This window comes from Thunnus thynnus, chromosome 7, assembly GCF_963924715.1.
Source record: "Thunnus thynnus chromosome 7, fThuThy2.1, whole genome shotgun sequence".
Classification (NCBI taxonomy): Eukaryota; Metazoa; Chordata; class Actinopteri; order Scombriformes; family Scombridae; genus Thunnus; species Thunnus thynnus.
Window position 1 is genome coordinate 4,581,387 of NC_089523.1, and position 16,030 is coordinate 4,597,416.

The 16,030-nt window shown below is 41.6% G+C and overlaps 1 protein-coding gene across 1 annotated transcript; it reads right to left on the reverse strand.

Annotated features, from left to right (window-relative positions):
* Positions 1–464: 464 nt before the first annotated feature.
* LOC137185642 (A disintegrin and metalloproteinase with thrombospondin motifs 8) lies at positions 465–15,670 on the reverse strand. Its single transcript, XM_067593915.1, has 9 exons — positions 14,639–15,670; positions 11,922–12,161; positions 7,900–8,032; positions 7,538–7,705; positions 6,366–6,658; positions 4,730–4,916; positions 3,712–3,884; positions 3,132–3,307; positions 465–2,493 (listed from the first exon to the last, which is right to left on the reverse strand). Exons 1-9 carry the CDS (start codon positions 15,377–15,379, stop codon positions 1,749–1,751), a joined length of 2,856 nt encoding a protein of 951 aa, XP_067450016.1. The 5' UTR covers positions 15,380–15,670; the 3' UTR covers positions 465–1,748.
* Between the last annotated feature and the right edge of the window lie 360 nt (positions 15,671–16,030).

Sequence of the window (16,030 nt, forward strand, 5' to 3'; positions counted from 1 at the left end):
CAGCTACTGAGTATGTTTTCATATGGCTGTCTTTATTTCAGACGTCTGAGCATAGAAGTTATTCCGGTGTGGGAGGATTTTACTGAACATCTTAAGGGGTTTCAGTCTGTAAAACCAGCAATGAAATCTGCCTCACCCTGCTTTTAAAATAGCTTCCAACCCACCTATAAGAATTCCATTAGTCTGGCCTTAGTGGAGGGTTTTAGTGTTCTGCAGTGGTCTAAAAGGGCGCTCTAGAAAACATGGAATACTTTAACATTTGTTTGGAATTTATGTGTCATTTAGAGGTCGGCTCCTCTGGTACATGATTGTTGACTCAAGTGAAGTAATGTTTTGTGCACAATAGAGAACAGGACCAACTAGAGGGTTCTTATACTATTTTAGATGCAGGAAATTGGAGAAATGTTGTACACAGTTTCTCTTTGGTTGTCATGGAGAATGAGAAGCAGTAAAAGAGATCCATGTATTGACATAAATGTGTTTATTTGACCATTTTTATAGACAAAAATCTCAAAGACAGCAGCATCTGCCATGTTAATTACATGTCCAAGGTAAAAACTTTACAAAAATAAATAGCTTAAAAAGGAAGCTGTAATAATAAAATAGTATAGTCCTTCACTGAAGGGATATAGGCCTAATGCTCCATCTCTTTTGTTTTATGACATGTAAATTAACAACAAGAATGAAGAATCAAATATACATACAAGAGTCTGAAAACAACTGTGAGTGTTTGCATATGATGCAACAAATAAAAGTCTGAAAATGAATAAAATTAATGTTATTTTTCATATATATGATAGATAGTATGCTTATCACTTAACTTAGTAATAACATTTGTTGCATTGCAGATTGTTTGTACCACTGTTCCTCTCAACTGCATTATAATGCACCTGGGAAAAAGTGAAATTAAACTACAGGGCAGAGGGAAATTCTCTGTCAAGGGTTATTCAGATCAGGATCCAGACCAGTTATTACTAACCTTAACATTTTACACAATGTGTAAACTCAAATTATATCAATTTCTATAAAGTCTATGCATCTAGTTTGCTCTGTTGTATTCTAAAACTGGCACATTTTTAAGTCCAAGATATTGTCAGATTTGGCGTCAGTGAAGGGTTTGCCCAGTTAAACAATGACAATTGTCAGGATAAAAATATGACATTTACAATTATTTAACAAAAATCACATTCTGGTAATTGTATGTGTGTAGAAAAGAGAAGCAATCAAACAGGAGCGCACTTCCCAGAGGCTTAAAACCCCAATGCATTAATCTTATGTACCTACCTCAATAAATTAGGTAAAAGGCTCGATCAAAGCTTTATAGGGGATTGAGTTCTGTGGAGGACAATTGGAGGTATATTTACACTGTGCTGGTGTTTGACAGCAGGTTTCATGCTATTGTTCAAGCCCCACTTTAAATGACAGCTGACACAGAAAGACATAATGGATATTATACCAGACTTCATCTGAAAACATTAGTCTCTATTTAGAGTGGGGCTTGAAAACTTCTCTTTCTGGAGAAAACACAAACTCAGCACCTTCATCTAGCATCTATACATAGCATCACATGTACATCCTGAGGTAGATTTCCATTGTTTCAAATTTCAATAGTGGTTGTCAATAGTCAACAAAAGACGACAAAACAATATTCAGGCATAATGCCCTTGACATGACGTGATGTGACCAGTTGGTAAGTGCAGTCAGACCGAAAAGGGAATCGTTCAAAGTTTACTGTACTGTACTGTTCTTCATAAGCACTCTTGGTTGAGACACTCTCCAGAGACTGGCTCTGGGATTTTGTTCGGATCACACTTCTCTGGCTCAACAGTCTTCCCAGTATAGTCTATGCAGAAGATGCTGCGGCGGCGCTCCCCCTGGCCACAAGTTCGTGAGCAGGCGGACCAAGGTCCCATTTGCCATATTGGGCAGGGCAGATCCCCGCAAGGCCTGATGTCTACGGGCTTCAGGTCCTTGTCACACTGGCTGGAGAGGAAGCCCGCGTTGTCTTGGCATTCGACATTCCTCCTGGACCATCCGGAGCCACAACTCTTGGAGCACTCAGACCACTCCCCCAGCACCCAGTCAGGCACGCCAAACGGATGGATCATATGCAAAGATGGTGAGGTGCCCTTCTTCTCCTTGGATTTATTGAAAGTCACATCTCTAGGGATGAAAAAGGTATATTTAACCTTGGGAGGGTTGGCATCCCCCGCAGTGGCCAGAAGTTGGATGGTGATGGCCTCTTTCAGCTGCATGAAGCTCTGGATCCTCTCTAGAGTGGTGGAGGAGCCGCTGTACTTGAGCACAGCGCCCAGCACAGGAATGTCCTGCTCCACCGTGGATACAGAAAAGTTACCATTGAGGATGTAACCGCCGCTCTCTCTCTTTATAGCCAGATAGTTCCCATCATGTTTGATTCCTCTGTGGCTCCGCTGTTTGATGTCAATGTTAGTTGCGCCAACAGGAATTGTGACAATGTCACTGTATCCATAGCTGATAGAGAAAAGAAAGAACTGGGTTAAGATAATGTACACACTTTTGTTTTCTGACTTTAAAGACACAATTCAACAGTTTGGGAAATATGCTTATTAGCTTTCTTTCTGACAGAAGAGACGATAAATACTCTCTAAATTATTAGGATGCAATCAATCTTCTCTGTTCTTCTGTTGTTCATCAAGAAATAGGTATAGCACATAACTCCCCATAAACTCCGGAAACCCTGCCCCTCTAGATAAAACCATTAAGTGGCCTTAAAGGGGTTATCACATTATTGCTGCAAATATCAGTGATCAAACTGAGGTTTCGAAAGGCTTTATATTCTCTCCTGGGTGTTATTAGCAGCAACAAGGAAGAGTGAAAGTAAATTATCACATAGTCAGACCCAAAGTCATTAAAACTTGTCTAGAGATGGACCAGTTCAGGAAGACATCAACTTAAGTTGAAATAACACTAATCAAATCTTTGGTCATGCATTTCTAAATAATATTTAAATAGTGTTACAATTTTTTTATGATTTTGCATGATTTTTGTTTATCTAAACTGGCTGCTCTCTGTTTTCACCACAGTTTGATTAGCAAAATGCTCTTACACAGTATAATAATAATTTTCTTGCATTCTTTTAGATGACTTACGTTGCCTTGTTGTAGGAGCCTGTGATCTTTCTACAGGTGAGCCCACTTCCTCCACACACTCCACACTTATCCACTCTCTTGTTGGATCCAATCACCTGGTCGCAGCCTGCCTTCACACATTGGCCCTGGACGCACACTGATGTGGTATCAGGACCACAGGTCGTCCCATCAATTACCTGCAGGGGCACATCAGGTATGCCTGGTTAATTCTGATTCACCTTAAATGATTTCTCTTATCTAGAATGTTGCTCATATTCGATACTAAGATGCAGTGACACTTTTGACCTCAACTCAAGGTCCACTTACTAGCGTTCCTGGAGCTTTCAGCTGCATCTCACAGTCTTCATCAGTGGATGGGAGTTATGATCAGGCCTTAGAGGTTCAGGATTACAATCAGGTCCAAGCTCTAACACTTAACCTCCATCCACTGATGAAGACTGTGTGATGTGGTTGAAAGCTCCAGAAAAAGCTAGTAAGTGGACCTTGAGTTTTATTTTTCAGACTTGCAATACATTAGCTGAAGTGTTAACCAAATGTGTTAGCTAAAATGTATGAGCTGTGATGTTGAGTGCAACATTACCTTGGATTCAAACACCTTAAATTCACTGCTGCCTCTGGCCCTGCAGAACAGTTTACATCTGTCTCTGGGAGACACTCCGGCGTACTTTGGTATCCAATGTTTCATGTTTCCGTTGTAGTCCAGGTAGTTGGGGCTGTTGTACTTCTCACACTGCTCCTCTCTGAAACTCTTTCCTAAAGGTAACAGATGGAAGGAAGTTTAGTGTACAACACGTTTTGACCAACCAACTGACGGGAAGTTTTTATAAATACAATCATCCTTCATTATCATTATTTTGGAATTTTGAAATTGGGACTGCAGGGTATGATGGATACCTTATATCAGGCATATTCGCATTAAAGATTAGATACAGTCCAGTCAGTGTGCTTCACTTCTAATTTTGAAGAAATATCAAGCAGTTTGATATTCTACACTAGGATATTTTAGTTAGATTCCACACAGGAATGATGATGATAATTGATTCTTATTATTACATAATTATTTATCATAGTCCTGGATTTCAATTAAGAGTTACTGTCTTTTCCTACTTTGCCAATATCAACAATAATAGTATGATCAAAAGATTGAATACTTGTTTTCTCCATAAGGTTTCCATAAAGCATCAAAGTTTAAGGCTGAAATATCCAGACTTTTAGACTCTAGTGTGAGTCAAACTCCAAAAAACGCTGGATACTACATTTCCTATAATGCATCTGGATACAGCCCTTCATTACACCCCCCTTACCTCTTAAATGCCCACTTTCAAACCACAACTCTAGTTAACCGAGTTAAGCTGAGATAACCCTAAGGACATCATTAGGGTTGTTTTTTCAAACTATGTAAAGTTCCTTCTTTCACAACTAAACTGAGCACCTTATGTAAAATCAGTGGAGTGCTCCTTTAAAATTATGTCATAATATTAAAATTAAATTCATATTACAATAATGACTATCAGCAACTTCAAGGCCAAGATTATCAATATCAGTATTGGTCCTCAAAACCTGCATATTACTGATTCTGTCTCCAAACTGCAACTTACCGTCGTTGCTGTCACACTGCTGTGTGTTGCAAGACTGGTACTGAACCCTCTGTCCCTCACAGTACTTCCCTCCGTTCTGAGGCACAGGATCTGTACACTCCCTGTAGGAGAACTCCACCCCACCTCCACACGTCCTGGAGCACTGCTGCCATGGTCCCCATGAGCTCCAGCCGCCGTCCACAACCACCTGTGGTAAAACACAGCAAGAATAAAAAAAAAAAAGGAGCCGTCGGAGTAGTTGGTTAGAGCTCAGTGCCAAAGGCAATCTCAGCTGTGCAGCCTAAACCACAGTCTGGGCTTCTGGGTTTGAGGCCGCACAGTGTGTTGGCGTGCCGCGACTCCAGGCTAAATCTGTGTTGAAGTTCGGCACGCGCCTGCTGTCTGCCTCTACCCACATTCCTGCCACATGTGTCACTCACCACTAGTGGAACCTGCCATGCTGCAGCTTTGTAAGACAAAATTGAAAGTGTGTGTGTGTGTGTGTATGTGTGTGTGCGTGTGTGAGTGTATGTGTGCATGTGTGTGATTGCTAGCGTGGGTGTCCTTTCCAGAAGTTTTATGAGTTTGGACTAGCTAGTATCCCAACTGCCAGCACGTCTGGGTTCATAAACAGATGTGTGATCATAACACAAGGAGAAGATATCAGGGCAACTGAGCTAGAATGAAATAGAGTTGTACAAATGTTCTTTAAGGAAATATAAAAAGGCATCATGAAGCAGCTGGATTTAAACTCCTCAATTTCCAAGATCACTGTAATCCACACATTTAGCTTATACTTTTCATTCATGTATTTCTACTTGAAACTGCACACAGTTGAGAAAAGTGTGAATGTTTCTGCTTCAAAAAGTAGATTTTCAGTGATTTTGTATTTGATTGTTGCTTTTTTTTAAAAAATCAAATAGTCTGAAATAAACAAATCCTGTGATAGTTGTTCTTGAGCTATCAACGGTATCACAAAACCTGCCTTAGCAGATGGAGTTTGCCCACTTGTCATGCAATTGTAGTTGTTCAACATGTATTTTTTTCAGAACATTTTAAGGAGTGTATTTTCCTGTGTATGTCAAAAACCCAATGGGAAAAAAACATTGTAAAGCTGCTGGGGGAGGCTGGCTTTAAGTTGCTGACTTTCCAGTTTTACAACTACAAACTTGGTTGCTCTTTTTCTGAGTAAACGACAAGAGCACTTCAAAGCATGTGACTCACCAAACCCTACAGGCAGTTCTCAGCAGAGAGAAGGTGCAAGCGAATAAACATTGTCAGCATGGAACTAGTAAGACCAAGTGTGAAATGTTCAACTGCAGCTTTAACATGCTCTTGTGAGTAAATCTTTGATCTTAAAAGTTGCATTAAAGCTGCATTGATGGATTTTTTTTTAATGTATTAGCAAACATTTGCCTATTTAAACATCCAGCAGATATGGAGCAACATGATTCATTTGCAGTCGTGTTTCTGCTGCATGTTGTAAAATTGAATCAAAACAGTGCAGGGATCTACAAAATTGTGTGATAATTCTCTGTGCCTTAGTCATTACATGCAACACATTTTATGTAAAACAGACTCACTGCTCATACATAAATATTGGTTCATGCAGCTTTAATGCCAGTTGATGGCCACTCACATACAGAAGGAGTCTTACCAGTGGCTGCATCACCTCCTGGGTCGACATGCACACTCCGTGGAGGCAGGTCCCGTTGAGGCTACAGGAGGTGCCGTCAGCCCAAGGCAGGCTGCCGTTCTTGGTGGAGCACTGTGACGTCCCGTCTTCTTGACACCACAGCTGGCTGCAGATATCACTGTCTGAAGTGTTGGGGCAGTGGATAAACTCCTCTCCAAAAATCTGCTGGCACTGTTGGTCCAGGCTGTACTTGGTGCCTGGCAGCTCTCTTGGTAACGGCATGGTACTCTCTGGGACATCCAGCAGGCAGTCCCCTGTGGTTACAATACAAAGCAACACTGTATGAGACTGATTATATTGTGGTAAAAGGAGATTATGGACTTTGTGGCAGTGTGGTGATTGTAAATGTGTTGCTCTTCATGTGTGGTATTACAACAGGGGGAAAATATTCTGGGCAAGTTGTGTCCTGACTATAAAAATGAATAATTTAAATTTAACAAATGCAGTGCGCTTTTATGGGCGATCTAGTACTCTGAATTTGGACATTTGACAGCCATTCTAAATCTGAATTTATTCATTGTTTCTCTAATTATCTTTTATTACATTCAATAAGCTTTTCGTCTAGAGTTGTCAATGACATCCGCAGTTCGGAATGAACATTCTCAGCCACATGAGTTTTCTTTGGAGACATTTTCCAACTGATAAAGAACATATTTTGCTGACACCAGCTGTTGCTTTTGGCTGCAGAGGTGGAGAACAGGAAGAAGTCCATAGTATGACTCAGTGGAAAAGAAGGTTCACTGATAGGTCTAGGAAGGATACAAACATTACAAGATGCACAACATGAGATGGGGGGTCAGAGCCACAGAGGTGAGGCAAAGAAAAGGCGTAAGAAAGGGAGCGACTGAGGAGGAGCGGATGTGGAAAGAGAACATGTAATCTAAGTCAAGATAAACTATCCCGACAACCCATAATTTGAGGGGAGCGACATGTTTAAGCAGGAAAGCCATAGTTAGAGTGCAAGAGGAATAACAGTATGTTTTATTCATCTCTGAATCAGCCATAATGACAGAGCCACAGTGGCATGGCAGACTTCCACATTGGCAGAAGATCTCTACAGGGCTGCACAGTTTCTGATTTAGTCATTGTGTAATTTTTAACATGCACAGACGATAACCTGAAACATTTCCTACCATGTCCATTGTCAAAGAACTCTGTGATGTAGAGCGCGCTGCAGGGAGACCAAGGTGCAGTCTTGTTGAGGCTGACAAACAGAGGAGCCATCAGGTAGTGTCTTCCCAGATCCCCAAACAGCCTCTCACAGGTCTTGGAGTCGTCATGAGGCATACTCAACACATGGCCTGCAGTAGGAGAGGATGCAATGACAAAAATGTGACACAGTTTCACAGATGCACAACAGTGTGGTTATGCAGGACTGAAAAAGATTTTAAAACTACACATGATAGAACTTGCCTATTGCACTACATCTCAAAAGTTTTTTCATAAATCCTACACCCACACCAGCCCACCCATGTGAAAGTAAATCTGAGCTAACCAAGCTCGTGTGCAGCTGTGAAGGCAGCTTGCAGGCCGTTGTCCTCAATAACAGAGCAGCTTCTTTTGGGATCGCACATCGTCCCGACATCGGCCACACCCAAAGTGTCGCAGCTCTTTTGTCCACAGATGTCCTGCAATGCAAACAGATATTGAAAACACTGAGACTGGAACATCAAGAACAGGAAGTGGATATGCGATGTGAAAGGCTGATAGCAATACTGAACTATTTTCAATAAAAAAGCAGGTGTTCAAAATCTTGAATTTGACCATAGAAACAGCTTGTCAGTGTTCCATAGAGATCCCACTTTTCATGATTGTATACTAATGGAATAACAACCTTGTTTTAGTCTCATATGCCCATTCTTAGTGGCACACCACTGTTGACTTGTGCTTTGACCAGCATATAGCATGCTCCTCCTCCTGCCACATACTACTCCCCAACGGCTTATGACAATTCTTTACTGGCATACAGTAAGTATGCTTCTGCTAACTACTGGGAATGGGATACCTCTCATGTTCTACTGTGCTGTAAAACTGGTAGTTTATGTTATACCATGACTGAACGGTAATCACACATTGTAGGCAGCAGTCACTGTTGTGATGAAGGCTGTGCTTGTCTGTTAGCTAAACTAGTGGGGCTAGCCATAGGTACACATTAGCCGAGTATGACTTGTAAGAAGTAGTGTATGTCAGTGGAACAGCAAAGATATTCTGTGTATTGTTAACACAGCAGCGGCATGCACCAATAAGAATCATCATCTGCAATTAGGAACATCAGTGATAATATCGTTTTTATGAGCCTTATGCCAGTAAAAAGTGTCATAACACTAAGAATCAACATGTGACACTAAAAAAATAGTTGCACACCATTGTTATGTGAGAGTGAAAAGTGGTATCTGTCAGTGGATCAGAGTGACATATAGTTTATAAGGACCCTAGGCCAGTAGAACAGCCTTGGCAATAGTCAACAGTGACATACCACTCAGTATCAGCATATACAACTAGAACAAGGGTGCATACCACTTTTTGACCTCAGTGCTGCTGCTAAGACAGCTTCAGTGTCATGGAAGACTAAAACTCTCCATTGAAACCAAAAAAATGCATGCTTGTATTGAGCCCTATCCAACTATTGTATTCAAATCAGCTCAAATTAGGATCCTCTCACAGACAACCAGGTATTGAGCAATTCTTCAATAATTATTTATAAAAACAACACAGTCGACAACACAGAATACATACATGGCCAATACTGGCTTGACAGGATGATAGATAAGGCCTATCTCCCTTGAAAAAGTAGTAAACATTTGGTCAGAAACAGCTGGCAGAGTGAACTATCAATTAAAGTTAAAGATATTATTCTGTCAAATAGTAAACATAGTAAGTGTATGGGCAGCCCGGGATGACTGTTATATTAATTACGTAGGATGGCAAAACATCATGTCTATTTATGTCCAGTTTTTTTTCTGCCATTTTTAAGAAACAAATCAAAACATGTTGCTCAGTGTTTCCATCATTAAATAAAGCAAATAAATATCCTCAGCATGCAGCTGTCCAGGGCTGTGATGTGGGAAAATTAACATTGTGGTGTGTATCAGAAATCTTTCCCTGCTCGAGAAGACGCCTGGCTGTGTAGGACGGAGACGGACGCGTTCGTGGCCTTGCCTCAGCCCCCAAAAAAACCCACAAGGCATAACCCTCTGTGATTTGAAACACATCTGGACTTGGAGCTGCAGTTGAACGCTGCTCAGCGTGTGTTTGTACACCTTGTTCCACAACAGCATCTGTCACTCATGTATGCAGACACACACAAAGCCAAAGCTAAGTATGTATGGGCCTGAACACAAGGTCACGGAATTGCATTTGCAGATAGTGCAGACAGAGGGAAGGCAAACACACACGCAATATAAGACCACAAAAATGCATGAGAAACATGTTTCCACTACATGCAACAGCGTGTGAGTTTTGAGTTTCACAACAGGCCCATAGTTGTACCAGAGCATTCTCTTGTGACTGCGGAGTACATGGCACACATTTTCAGCCTGACCCAGCCGCACACTCAAACCCTGACCATTTAAAGTGGATTCATCGTGTCAGGGCTGATTTGTGGCGGTACTAAAGTTAGCTCATCCACGAGGAGCCTTCCGTCTTCTACATTTCAAAGCATCTCTCCGCGGAAATGGAAAAACAAACACAAACCAGGTTTGCGTGAATGATGGCTTTCCTGATTGAGAGCCGCTTCAGCAAATCCAACACAAAATTGCAAAAGCCCATATGTTCTACTCATCATTTTCTGATCCAGGGTCAGATTTACATGCGAATGTCATTCAGTAGGTAGATAAATGCCAAGCCTGTCATCAAATCAAGCGGCAACCAGGGCACTTAGCTGAAAAAATGTAATAATAGAGAAGTTACTAGCCTAATGTATTGTCTGCTAACACCTTGTCAACATGCACATACCAGATGGAAAAAGGCAGCCAAATACAGCAGAACAAGCCAATCACAACTCACACCCTAAGGACTTGTGAACTTATTTCCTGTTGAGCATCCATAAAGCACAGTTTGTTTGCTGTCTGTAGACATTCCCCCTGCTTGGAAAAGATTACAACTATTTCATCTTGATGATCCCTTTTCAGCATCTGTAATAAGCCCAAAGGGCTAGAAAGGCCTTCCTATACCTCACCTTCATCTTTTCTTTCCTAACCCCACACATGTGCTTCTGGGCTGCTTAAAGAGCAAGTTACAATGACAATAACCAGCCAAATCCAAGGGGGCCATTTGCCGCTGGGACCCCCTACAGTGAACACAAGTGGCCCTAAAATGCATTTGTGTTACTGTAAGAGACTTTGTGTTCAAGTAATTGTTGCGTGGTTGAGTCTGCTGCCTCTGAAACCACATTGTGGACCGCAGATGGCCTAAGACAGAATTCCACCAGGACTTAATTCGTGACTCACCCTTTCTGGGTTATTGCTGTCTGAATGGAAAGCAAAATATGACTATCATGAGTGAGGGGACTGTCCATCTAATAATACACTGTAAAACTCTCACAACATTGCATGTGTTGTTTCATATACTGGAGAGTCCAAACCATGCTCTGAAGAAAATTGTGTTATTCCAATCAATATTGGTCTAAGTGTTAAAACCACTGTGACTCTTGAAGCCTGATACCAGTATTAAGATATGTTAAGCTAGCATTGAATTGTTGAAATTACATTTCATTCCCAAATACTGAAAGTCAAAGCTCTCCAATAAAACCCCATGACACTACTGCTTCTATTAATACAATATGTGGTGTTCCCCAAGGATCAGTTCTCGGGCCACTGGTGTTTCGAATTTACATGCGTTTACATTCCAGCAAATTTGTCAAAGAAATGTCAACTCAGTGTCTACTTTTTTTTCAGACATTCCAACTGCTTCTTGTGGTGTGCTCTGTGGATGGCCTTTGCTCAGTTGTCATGGAGACAGTTCAGTTGTCATCATGTGACCTAAGCATGGAACTTCAATCACATGATAACAGGTGGTCATATATGGGTAGAGATCATAACCCCTATCTCTCTTTAATTATCGTCTCTGGCATTGCATAAGAATGCCTTCCTTAATCTTTCTCCAGCTGTCCATTGACTCTTGGTCAACCTTTGACCCCTTAGCAGTCAATGCTGTGACTGATTTTGGTTTGATACTCACAGACAGCTGATATTGTCTGTTTCTGGTGTTTCCGGAGTTTCTAGTCAAGGGTCCTTTCCATTTTACATATGTCGTCTCTGAGACAACTGAGCAAACTCCATCAGCTGAGGAGGACTACGAGATGCAGTTGAAAGCTAGTGGCCCTTGAGGCAAGATTTTTACGTCAAACTACTGCTTCCATGTTCAAGACTGAATTTTCATGCTCAAATCCTAGCAAATGTCTCACATCACATGTTTAAAATGTGGTATGCAGATGATGGTGTGTTTTATTGCATAGATCTTAACAGCCATGCAGGCATTGTGAAAAAGAGCTAAACCAGATACATTCTTGTCCCTCACCTCTCTGGTGAAGAGCATAGCAGTGTCATAGTGCTCTGGATGTCTCTGGCTCGGTGGGTTGAAAAGCTGCTGCCATGAACAGAAGTTCCTAAGAGCCACGCCTCCGTTGCTGGAGACCTCAGGGCCGACTTCCTCGTCCTCCACCACCAACATCTTTACCACCACCATGTTCACTGAGTTCTTTATGGTGGGGTGTTTGTAGAGCTGGGCGGCCATCGACATCAGGGTCAGAATATAGTGCTATGGAGGAGGAGAGACAGGAAAGGAAATATTAAAAGCTTTAACAGTGGAGGATTGACAAGAGTCTGGTTTGAATGAATAGTTCAACATTTTAGGGCAAAGGCTTATTTGCCTTCTTGCCAACAATTAGATCAAAAGATTGATACCACTCTCATATCTGTCCATTAAACAAAGCCTATAGCCAGTAATCAATTAACTAAGCTCAGCATATTTCTCAAAATGTTGAACTATTCCTTTAAAGCAAATCAGCAAAAGTTTTGATATCATTGAATTCTGGATTGTTGTTTGAGCGCAAGGACTTGGTTTTAGGGTTAGGATTAGAGTGAAAGGTTTAATAATAATGAAGATATCACAGTGCAGGAATCCATTTTTACATGAAATTGCATGCACAGACATGAGCCCAACCAAAACTGGATTTTTGATATCGTTATTTGAGAGAGAACATGGCTGATATTAAGTTTTTCGTTTGTTTGTTTGTTTTTACATATTTTGGATCCCTGAATACTGATTATTAAAGAACTGAAATTTTGCAGTATAAAAATAAACTGATCACTGCTCTTTTTTGCTCAAGCTATAATGGCGACATTGTTTCTAAATTATCGCAAACATATTTGACATTTTGGTTCTGCAATTTATTGTTACTTATTGACCAGTACAATATACCTGCTATAAGCTAATATCAGCAGATATGCTTCATTTATCAGTCAGGCTCTAGTGCAGACAACCTCTTATCACAAATGCAAATTCAAAGAGCAAATTTCATGACTTAAGTTGGCTGAGACGAACACAGGGACCTCTTCAAAGTCACTTTGATAACTATGACTATGTGATAGGAACACATTTGTCTTATAATTAAACAAAAATAAAGGTAAAACAGTAGTAATGTGAATGCATTTAACTGTACAACCAGTTACTAATTTACAACAGTGGAGAAAGGGCGCAGAAAAAACAGAAACAACTTGGTGTGCATCATTACTCACACAGGGGAATTTCTGTGTCTGCTAAAATGAAAATTTTATTTAAAACGTGAAGTCATTGGTCCTTGCAAGTACTGAATGTGGTATAATAATATTTGGGCTTGCTGCATATTCATATCTATGTTGCTGTATACAGTATTCGTGACTTGTGTCTCAGTTTGTTCTCCATGAGGTTAGCCTGGAGTCTCCTCCCGGCCCAATAAACTGTCTGCTGCCTTTAGAGGAGATGGGAGGAGCAGATGTGATTGGAAATTACTGATGTCTAACAGTAATGTACAATATTTAGCCTCTTCTTCTAAGTCAAGAATGTCCCATCAGACTTTGTTTGCTGGAAAGAGTTGCCTCCAAATACTTTTTTGTTTGTTTTGTGGGGTAGGGATGGGCAGGGATTTCCACAGCACTGTCATAGTGTTGTGTCTTATAGAGAGCTGATAAATCATAGTGAGCGTGGGATATTCTGCCATTCTGTGTATTGTAAAGTCTTCCATGAGCCTTGCTGAAAAAAAACTTTTCTAGGGTGGGATGATATTCTCTCATAAAACGTTTTTCCACATGCTTGTGCACACACCCACAGAACCACATGTCTATCTTTGCCTGAGGCCTCCAAATCTCTAAAACTGCCCCCTGCTCATAGACAACCAGTGTAATATGGATGGATAATCTGTCACCTGTATCACATCCATCATATCAGAGGCAGACACACCTGATTGCCTGTCATTTGGTTTCTCATGAAATGCCAATATAAACCCAATTTATCAGTCTAACCTTTGTCCACTTGACCCTTTGTTGCCTGTGTCTTGCTTGGAATACTGCTGAGGGTTTGGCAGCTAAGGAGCATGTTAAGTACAAACAGACTACAGTTTGGCTGGTCCAGATTGTGGCAGGATCATGGATTGTCCTACTTTTGTTTAAATAAGTCTTTTGTTGAGTTCCAGCTTCAACCAGGACTGATATTTGTTATGGAGGGTGATTTCAGGAGCTTTTTCAAATTTAATTTAGAGATTGGGTGTTGTATATGATATGCAATAGCAAAGGGTCAGGCAATTAATTTAATGAATCAATATAATTAATACTTTGTAAAGATATAACGTAATGGATATTGTAATCCCTGTGAAGCAGCTTCCCTGGATGATGCTGAAGCTCTGCTGCCAAATTGTGACCAAGTTCTGAGGAATGTGGTACAGCATTGCTTGAATTTCTGATGCCTGACCTCTTTCTCAGACTGTGGAAAACTGGGAGCCCACCGATTTCCTCCCAAGCTCCCTCAGTGCCAAAACATTTTTATGAAGCAGCACAGCAAAACAATTCCCTGCCACTATATTATTGTGAGTTATGTGTTCTGTCTTAGCGGACTTGCAGAGAAAATAAAGGAGAAAAATTACGTCGTCACCAGTTGTGGGTTTGCTTATGAGACGGTCTAAACTGCGAAATTAACCTACAGGTTTGCATAGGTTCCTATCAACAGTGTGTGCAGGAAAGAATGAGTTCATCGTGTCTGACCTTTATTTCATCTCCATAGAAGTGGGTCATGGTTGAGTCTGCTACCACCAGGGTCTCTATGAACCGTGGCGCGGAAACAAAGCGTCGCCGGCGAAGTTCCCTCTGTGCGTCACTGTCGCTGTGCGTAAAACTTTCCCCATTGTGCTTCTCTGCTCGGCTTTCCTCCGCCGCGTGATCAAACAGGAGGGGAACACCGTGGCTTTTGGTGAATGTCCTCCTCTTGATGACATGCAGCTGTTCGGCAGAGTCAGGCCCCAGGCCGCCGCGAAGTTTGGGCTCAATTAAATATTCTTTCCCCTCCGTTATGAAGGAGCCAAAGATGCCAGAGCACAAACTGACAGCCACAACCGAGTTCTGATCGTAATCTACGTTCCCCGAGTAAAAGCAGCTTCTCAGCTGTCCTTCACTCTCCTCTGTCTGGTTGATTAATTTCTGGCGATCCGCGTCCCGGAAAGGTTGCGCACCTGAAGCGCTGCGTAAAACGCCAAAATCTCTGGCTTTGATGCGTTGTATGGTGAAGGAAGGCGCGATAAAGCTGGTATCAGGTATAAGATTTAGAGTCAAGTCCTTGCCAAATGCACTGAGGACAAACCTCGGCTGTTCCTCGCTTCTTTTCCAAAAGCGACCGCTGATTCTTCCGTTTATCCGAACAGGTACAATATCCTCTGATTCAAACGGAGTAGAAAGTACTGTGTTGATTACGCACAGGGATAAAAAGATCAAACACACAGTGGAACACATCTTCTGCAATGGAAATTGCACTCGGGATTGATTAAAAAAAGGATTTATTACAATTTATGTCCCTTATTCTCTGGCAAGTGGCGCGTCTTCTGCAATCGGAGAAATATCTTGTGAAAATCAGCAATCTTTTCAAAGTTATTTTTCCAGTGCTGTAAAGTCAGTCTTGGTCAAAGTATGTCTGCTATTTAATTTCAGTCTGTCTAAGTTCTCGTTTCTAATACCCTAACCAAGCTAAGTCTTGTTGTACCACTCACCAGCACCGCTGCAGTGTGGACACATCGGGGGTATTTATACTTTCTGCTCTTCCCTGGACATGAGGGGGTTTATTTTTGATATCCTCCGTTGCTGGAAATTCTCCTCCCACTCGCACTTCATGAGAAACTCGCGGATAAAACAGACCCAATGAGAATAGGCCGACACTCCCCCCTTCTGAAATAGCTTGACAACCGCGCTCCTATTATTAACCCAGCGTGCTATATGGCGGTGGCAGGACATCTATACTACGCATAGCTGGAAGTCCGCTACTCGAGTTATTTCGGAGCTGTGTGTGAGTGGCAGGCCCCCACAGAGCCCGGAGCCCCCTAAGACCAATCTGCTTTATCCCTGCACAAAGCACCACCGCTGGACAGAGAAAGACACTGTGTGCTTGGA